Source organism: Carassius gibelio, chromosome A4, assembly GCF_023724105.1.
Source record: "Carassius gibelio isolate Cgi1373 ecotype wild population from Czech Republic chromosome A4, carGib1.2-hapl.c, whole genome shotgun sequence".
Lineage (NCBI taxonomy): Eukaryota > Metazoa > Chordata > Actinopteri > Cypriniformes > Cyprinidae > Carassius > Carassius gibelio.
In genome coordinates, this window is record NC_068374.1 from 518,647 (window position 1) to 527,737 (window position 9,091).

At 33.4% G+C, this 9,091-nt stretch overlaps 1 protein-coding gene across 4 annotated transcripts in view; it reads right to left on the reverse strand.

Annotated features, from left to right (window-relative positions):
- Window positions 1-8,886, reverse strand: part of LOC127966472 (NACHT, LRR and PYD domains-containing protein 12) — a 30,269-nt gene extending 21,383 nt beyond the window's left edge. For 2 of the 4 annotated variants that reach the window (XM_052567490.1, XM_052567472.1), the window contains exons 1-3: window positions 8,809-8,844; window positions 2,423-2,450; window positions 1,155-1,317 (exon numbers count right to left, since the gene is read on the reverse strand). In XM_052567490.1, coding sequence (XP_052423450.1) covers window positions 1,155-1,300 — 146 coding nt within the window. In that variant the 5' untranslated portion in view covers window positions 1,301-1,317; window positions 2,423-2,450; window positions 8,809-8,844. Of the gene's footprint in view, window positions 1-1,154; window positions 1,318-2,422; window positions 2,451-8,808 lie in introns of all 4 variants that reach the window. The other 2 variants (XM_052567498.1, XM_052567482.1) reach the window with 2 other exon arrangements.
- Window positions 8,887-9,091: the final 205 nt, after the last annotated feature.

The following is a 9,091-nucleotide window of genomic DNA, read 5'->3' on the forward strand; positions in this document are numbered from 1 at the left end:
TAGCCTACTCATAGCCTTAAAGGAAAACACCAGTTTTTCCATATTTCACTATGTTCTTCCCTCAACTTAGACGAGAATTGATACGTACCTCTCCTGTCTCTGTAGCGTACGGCACCACTATGTTAGTGTTTAGCTTAGCACCATTCATTCCTTAGGACCCAAACAGGGATGCATTTAGAAGCCACCAAACACTTCCATGTTTACCCTATTTAAAGACGTTGTGAGAGACAAGGGGTCGTCTGAGAGAAGAAAGCGTGAATGCGTGGCTGACTTTATTGCCTGTGCCACTGGTAACAAAACGTATCGGCTCAAAATCGAAATTGTCTGATTCCAATCCCTGGCCGATCGATCAATGCATCTCTAGAAATCGGATAAGCAGTAGGCTACACAGAATCTCTTGGATTACAATTTGCACCTAGACGGATACATCCTCTACAGTCCAAAATGTATGAGTTATATTAGACAGCATCTTGTCCTTTCAAAGCTATGAAACATGTTTCCAGTTTCTGATGCAGAAAAGCTAGTTCATGCATTCATGACCTCTAGACTGGACTATTGTAATGCACTTCTAGGTGGATTTCCTGTATTTTCCATAAACAAGCTACAGGTAGTCCAAACAGGAGTCCTCACCAGGTCAAGAAAATATGATCATATTACCCTGATTTTACTGCTTTGCAATGATTTATATCGTGAAAAGCAGTATACAAATACACTTAGATTGAACTGTAGTGAAAGTGCAGTGTCGGGGGCTCCAGAAATGTAGTTTCAATGTAGTCCAGAAAGCAACAATTGTAATAAAAGTTCAGAAAAGCAATTGTCTGTTTTCTTTGATGGAACCATCAGAAAAAAAACTTACATTTTCATTTACATTTATTCATTTAGCAGACGCTTTTATCCAAAAGCAGTATACAAATGAGGACAATAAAAGTAGTGAAAACTAACAAAAGAGCAACAAGATATGAATGCAAATTACAAGTCTTGGTTAGCCTAAAGCAGTACACGTAGCAAGGTATATATATTATACACACACAAAGAAAAACAAGTAAATAGAATAGAATAAATAGCGACTTACTGCAGGATTTGGAAATGCACTGTAAATCACTTTAGATAAAAGCTTCTGTCAATTGCAACAAAAAAAGAAAAAGGTGTCTTACCTGGAGTCAGAGGTCACTGCTCCATCACTGCATTCAGAGGGTTGCTTGATCATGGACTGATCATTCTTTTTAGACACACAGTTTAATCCAGGAGATGGAGAACTAATTTCAGAGTCCTTATCTCCTCTCTCATCATGGACATTCATTTTAGTGTTCTCTTACTCTAATTTGACAAAAGAGTGATTTCAGACCTTTTCAGTGGAAACATAACATTACATTTTTACTGTATTTTATAATCAATTATGGCTCTACATAGGAATTTAAAATCATGGTTCTTTATGAAACATTATAAAAATGTTTTAATTAGAATTAAATTAATTTAATTAAAAGTGTGTTTGTGAATCAGAATAAATAATTACTGGTTAATTAATATGGATTCAAATGTGATCATACACCTATACAGTAGGTAGACATCCAAAACGCCCCTTCTACCGCTGCGAGTACTGCTGTCGCGGCGTCTGTAAAATGCATTTGCACCTTTTGACCGCTGAGTGGCGCTTTAACCACAAGTTATCAAACAAGCGCATCAAAGCACATTTTCGCAAATAGACGTCAGTTTTGCCTCGCTGGTGTGTTACATTTGACTGCTTCAGTCAGGGAAAATGAAAGAAAAACACTATAGTCAAAATATTTAATATATTTAATATTTAATATTCACAGATGAAAGTTTGGTACTTATGAAGTTATGTGCATTTCTTAGAATGTGTAGATTTGATACATTTAAAAGGTGTGTAGTATTATTTATATTATATGAATTATGTGTTATATTATTCAAAAGAAATTGTGGTTTACTTTGCATCGGAGCATTAAAAGTGGTAGCCTATTTTAGGGGTAGCCTACATGGATTAATATGCAAAATGTCAATATTTTCATGTGTTATGCCTATATTTTAATTTATTTTTTTAAATTCCTTTAAGAAAACAACATGCATTTTTGTTATTAGTTACCTGTCCTTTATTTTGACAGATAATTTCTTTGTGAAAATATATTTGTCTGTAAACTGATTAAGAAATTGCTGCATGTTTAGTAAAACGTCAAGCATTGTATTATTTAATTCCCATTATTTATGCCTAATTAGCATAAAACAAGAAACGAATAAAATTAAACCTGCACGATTAAATCTTTGAAATTCTAAAGAATGGACGGATTAATAAACTGTCCTCACGATTAAACTCAAGTTCTCTCATTATATACAACAAAATGCACACTTTCACAAAAGAGCTTTCTTAATTGACAACTTAAGTGATTTTAAAGGGAGCTTTCTTTACCTGCTTTTAGGGCTGGGCGATATATGGCCTAAAAAAAAAATGAAAAATTTCAGAAAAAAATCAGATTTATGATTCAATTCGATTTTAAAATCAATATTCAGATGCCATGAAAATATTAAAACTGGCAGCTCTGCAGTGAGTCAGTGTCATGGATGGAGGACAGACCAAGTTGAAATATATTTTCTAGTTTATATTTCCATCTCGTTATTCCGCTGGTTTAGGATTTTTTTTTCTTATAGAACTTATTTGTAAATAGAGCAGTCACTGTCTGTGTCTACACCGGACGCCAGAGTTGTCATCTGTGCCCCATTGCACTAAAAGTGTCTAAACTTGATGACATCACACTAAAGTGTCAAATCATCAGAACATTTCATCATAAACAGAACGAGCATCATGCTTTAACCTGAAAATAATAAGTAAAAGAAACAGACAAACTCCTAAAGCTTGTAACCCGCTCGACTATTGCAGTCATTATAACTTTCCGATCAAGCCATAGCTAAATATGTTAAACATGAATTCTTGCTGAATATGCAGTTATATTATAGCCTGACTACGTCAGACTTCCTACTTCTGCTCAATTTCATTTTGCTTCTGTACTCAGTCTGATACAGCGTCAGAGCTTTCTGTTTGCCACCGGTCTGAAAACAGCCGGGCCAATCAACGAACAGAGGGCGGGCTGAGAGCCGTGACGTAGATGCGTAGATTAACTTTGCATAATCTGCAAAAGTCGTTTACAGCCATGTTCACTCTGGTATTTCGCTCGGATCATCATGTGTTTACAACAGGTTTACAGTGGAAGTTCAATCATAGATTTGAGTTCGATGCATGATGTCTGTGCTTCGATGCGGCTGTACAGGCGCATAACATACGTCATAACTAAACGTATCTGATTGGCTACGGGTAACCAATGATTTTAAACTTCAGACAAGCGCCCCCTAGCGAGAGAGAAAACACTTCTCTATTATGCCATTCCAGACTCTGTCTACGAAGCAAAGTGAAGTAGCAGAGTCTGGTATTACCAGGCTAGTTATATTACGGGCTGTTGGCATGAATTGTACTCATGATGGTGCGCGCTTGGAGTGAGTGAAAACCACGACGCTCCAACTCTTAAAAACATCCTCTCCTCGCTCCAGTCAGAATCACTCTGCTCCGCTCATCTTCTGCTCGGCAGCATGTGTCTGTCAGACTCATGGGGAGGGTTGAGCCCAATCTAAACTAGCCTGACTGGAGCGTCGGTGGATGTTAAAAAGAAAACTGATTTTCCTTCAAACAAACCGATGTAAATTACAAATTTGAGTTAATCAATAAAATTGATTTATCACCCAGCCCTACTTGCTTTCAAATAATTTTATAAAAAAATATTAAATGCAGGTGTGTAAAATGTGTGCAAGATTTGCACTGCGCATGTGATGCAGTATGTGCAGCATTTATTCTTATTTGTTTTATCTTCATTACAAATCTTGTTTGGTTTTATTTTGGGTAACTGCATGTAAAAAATAATTAACGTTGTAATGCATATGCAAAATGTGAATTAATATTCATATTCAAGTGTTTGTGCAAAATTATTAATGTGATGGTATAATGACAGGGAGGCGCCGTCTTATCACTTAAACTTTTTCCTGATAATGAATTTACTTAAAATTGTGGTGTCTCATCACATAGGCCTACATGAAAAATATATCTACAGAAAGCTTGAAATGTCTTTTAAACGAAAACAAGCATTGTGTAATCTGTGAATGTTGCATTTCTCTGTCGGAGAGAGTCAGCACTGTGAATTTCATCTTGCAGCCTACAAAAACATTAATTAATAAATTATTAAAATGTCTAATTTTTCACAAATAATTGGCATGTGCTTGAGTCCAGAATATATTAAGACCTGATTATGTAAATTTAATATAAACCTCTGATTAGTTGAATATAACAAATGGACGACTAGAACTAGAAAAATCTTACGTGGGGACAGATCATTTTTTAGTGTATAACAAACACAACGAGTCCTATATAAACCTGCTCAGCAACTTTGACACTTTCCATATGAAAGAGCAAGAGATTCACACCTTTATCTCAACCCCCACAAGCCACACATAACTACCCCAAAAAACCCAATCCCCTCCAGCTGAAATGTGTTTTGGCTTTGAGGAACGGTGTGTTACTGGGCTGAAACATGCCTGCACTCAGCAGCACTACTCTTTGTATTCGTTATATTCTTACAGCCCTTATTATTATTTTCATAAGACTATAATGATAATAACAAATCATCAATTAATAATTAATCATTATTTTACGAAAATCATTGTTATTTGTGATTGTGGATGTTTGCGGAAGGCTTTAAGACCAAGCGGAGTCCTCTGTTCCCGCCTCACAGCGCGCGGGTCTCCGAGGCTTCACTGTCTGCGGTTTGACTTTACTGAATCAGATTGAGGCGAATACAACTCATTGATCATGAGCCCAACATTTAGCAAGGCAGGAAAACATTACTTCTATCTGAAGGAAGATGTATTTTAATTGGACCAAAAAACACTACACAGAATCTTGTATATTACAATCTGCAACTAGACGGATGTACTGTTAATTCCTCTACAGTCAGAAATCTGGGTGTTATATTAGACAGTAATTTGTCTTTTGAAAATCATATTTCCAATGTTACAAAAACTGCATTCTTCCATCTTAGAAACATTGCCAAGCTATGAAACATGTTATCTGTTTCTGATGCAGAAAAGCTAGTTCATGCATTCATGACCTCTAGACTGGACTATTGTAATGCACTTCTAGGTGGTTGTCCTGCTTCGTCAATAAACAAGCTACAGGTAGTCCAAAATGCAGCAGCTAGAGTCCTGACCAGGTCAAGAAAATATGATCATATTACCCCAATTTTACAGTCTCTGCACTGGCTACCTATTAAGTTCCGTATCAGTTACAAATTATCATTACTTACCTATAAGGCCCTAAATGGTTTAGCTCCAGCGTACCTAACTAGCCTTCTACCACGCTACAACCCATCACGCACCCTAAGGTCACAAAACGCTGGACTTTTGGTAGTTCCTAGGATAGCAAAGTCCACTAAAGGAGGTAGAGCCTTCTCACATTTGGCTCCCAAACTCTGGAATAGCCTTCCTGATAATGTTCGGGGTTCAGACACACTCTCTCTGTTTAAATCTAGATTAAAACGCATCTCTTTCGCCAAGCATTCGAATAATGTATCTTATATTTGTGAGTGTAGTTGCATCTGATCAAAGGTGCATTTTTATTCATTAGCTTGGTTTAAACTAATTTTACTTTGTTGGATCAGCAGCTATGCTAATGATGTCTGTATTTTGTTTCTATGTTTTGCCACGGGATTCACATCCCGTGGTAACTAGGATTTACACAAGCTCCAGTCTGGATCCAGAACACCTGAGAAGAGATGATGCTGACCCTCAGAGGACCTCAGATGATGCTAACCCTGAATCAACAAACAGAACTAACAATTATTGCTACATGTATGACTGCATCATATATTAACTTAATTAATAATATTGATAGTTCATCGTCTAGCTGACTACGTCTTGTATTATTATTATTATTTTTTCTAAAATCCTGTCAAATGTGCACAAACTACTAGCTAATACTAAATATTGTAGAAACATAATTTTCTGTAAAGTTGCTTTGTAACAATTTGTTTTGGAAAAAGCGCTATACAAATTAACTTGAATTGAATTGAATTAATTGAGCTAATGCTGGGGCTATATTCTTAAACTTGGAGCTCATTATATTGAAGTACAAATCCAAACACTAGAAATGTTATGCATTTTATGAATAATGAAATGTTATGAAAAGTATGCATTTTATTTATTCACATGCTGTATGGTTGAAATAATATTTTAGTTCACAACTTTAAGTTCCATTGTTTAAAAAAATGCTTTATTGGATAATGTTTCATAAACTTTCAGTTGTTATGCCATTTGTAATTTCACAGTATTTTCACCTCCTAAATCACTAACCTTTAAAGTCACAATTCTATAATGATCAAATTTACTCAGGCAGATGGTATTTTCTAATGTCATTTTATTATAAATAGTGTTTATGACATTATTTTATTATTTATTTATTTATTTTTAAATAATTGTAGCCTACATAAATAGGTGAAGAAAACAAATATTTGGATCATCCCTTATTTTTTCCCTTATTTTCTTAAAGAATAAACACTTATTTTCTACAAGAATAAACATGATAACATATTATTAATTCATCAAAATAATTTAAGCAATTAAAACCTTTTTCTAAACTTTAATTTAAATACTATTAAACTGACTTTAAAATCTCAAGGAGTTTATAAGTTAAAAATGATAAAATGTCACAGAGCTTGTTAAATAGTCTAAATGAACTTGTTAACAATATAATTAGAAATAACAATATAAATAGATTTTTTTAAATGAACAATTCCTTTATAAAAATGGGACAGCAACCTTTATATCAAACATTTTTAAATCGTCCCCTAGATTAGGCCCAGGCCCTGTTCTGATGTATATAATAATTATAATTACTGTTAACCCAGTGTAACAAATTTTCATTTGCTGCATGTTTTCTTTCTTTTTTTTTTTTAAAACACGCTAAAAAAATAATTTTTTTAGCGTGTAATAACCTATTTTCTTTTTCTTTTTTCTTTTCTTTTATATAATTAATGTATCATTTGCATTTTGTTACATTCAGAAATAATAACGGCAGGCCTAATAATGTTATAATTTACCAACAGGATATTTTTTGTTCCCTTCACTTTACAACAAATCCTTGAAATGTAACAAATATATCAGAACAAAACAAGAGTTAAAAATATACAATTCAAACGGATAAATATAATTGCAGTATATAATAATATAGGCTTAGCTAAACAAACAAATAATAATAATAATATAGACCATCTAACAAGTTCTTTTCAATCGTCTTGAGTTACTTCTGGGTGTATTCCAGAAAGCAGGTTAGGTTACATACTCATAGCAGTGGGTGTTTACTTCCCAGTTGACATTCTGCCATGCCTATTCAAACAGACCGTTCTAATGAGGGCGTCAAAACAGGTTTTATTATGGAAAAATCTTGATAACATTATACGGGGACCTCAGAGAATAGAAAACAATCATAAAAAGGCAGAACATGACCCCTTTAAAATAAATTTAATAGTTAATAATATATATATACACACACACACACACACACACACACATACATATATATATATATATATACATATATATATATATATATATATATATATATATATATATATATATATCTAAATGAATGACAGTGAAGTGAAGTGTTTAACAAGTGTTTTATCTTTAATCTTTTAAATAGATACATCGTAATATTTGAAGGTTAGTTTAGTCATTTTTTATTGTTTTTGTTTGTTTTGTTATGATCTTGAATGTCATCTTTTGTGACTGCACTTACAAAAGAGAAACTGGATGGCAGTTTATTTTAAGTTTTCAATTGACTAAAGATATAAGTTATTGTTACATTATGTTGTTAATAAAAGTTTTACATTTGACAGTGTAATGTGGTACATTGCAAACAAAGGTCAGATATTATATTACATAAAAGTCTAGTTTGAAAAATGACAATCTGTGCTTTAAAGAGAATAAATGTAAAAATCGAGAATCGAATCGAACCGTGACCTTAGAATCGAAAATGAAATCGAATCGAGGATTTGGAGAATCGTGACACCCCTAATATATATATATATATATATATATATATATATATATATATATATATATATATATATATATATATATATATATATATATATAAATTAATTATAACACTAATAAGTATGAATCCCAATATTGTATAGTATACCTGCATCTAACATTCAAATATTTTTTCAAATAATCTATTAACCTGTATTTATATTTACATATGAAAACAAGGCACTGCATTCAAATGCTCAATTGGCTACACTACTGGAAAAAAACCCCATAAATATTCAGCACTGATTTTGTACTGTGCTAAATGTGTCACACCTGCATTACAGGTAAAAGCAGAAGTCAGTTGCGTGTCTCGTTTTCTTCTCTTGTTTGTGCAACGGAAACAAGTAGTTCATTGATATTGCATATAATTGTAGTAGTACCAATTACAAAAACACTTAACCACACATTAAAAACTGCCCTTGTGGAGAAATAGCTCTTTTTTTAATCAAGACTAAACACATATCAAAATATGGACCAACATTTTTTTAGTGTATGAATAAACATTAACATTCACGGAAACACTTTCATCAACTTAAGACGCTCCTCTATTTTGAGAAAAGCTAATGAGCCATTTCTGGTTTGGATTCACATGCAAACACTACAAAAAGCAGCAGCTCATTTTTATAATTGCATGGTTAAATTAAGATTAATTTCTTAGCTCACCATAAAATACGTCTAGTTATCCACTCTTGACAGATTCAAAGCCTTGAAATGGCGTCTCTCCTTTTACTTTCGTTTCTAGTGACCTGGTTAAGCTGAGTCTTGTTTTACTTGATACTCCACCCTTATCAAAACACTTGTGCTCCCTCTAGTGGCACAGAATGACATGACAATCTCAGGTGAGTCTCAGAAAAGGTTTGATTTGTCGGACTAAACACACACACAGTATGAAGAAAAATTCAACAATTAGAAAACCAACATCATTTTTATGTTTAAATAAGGTATT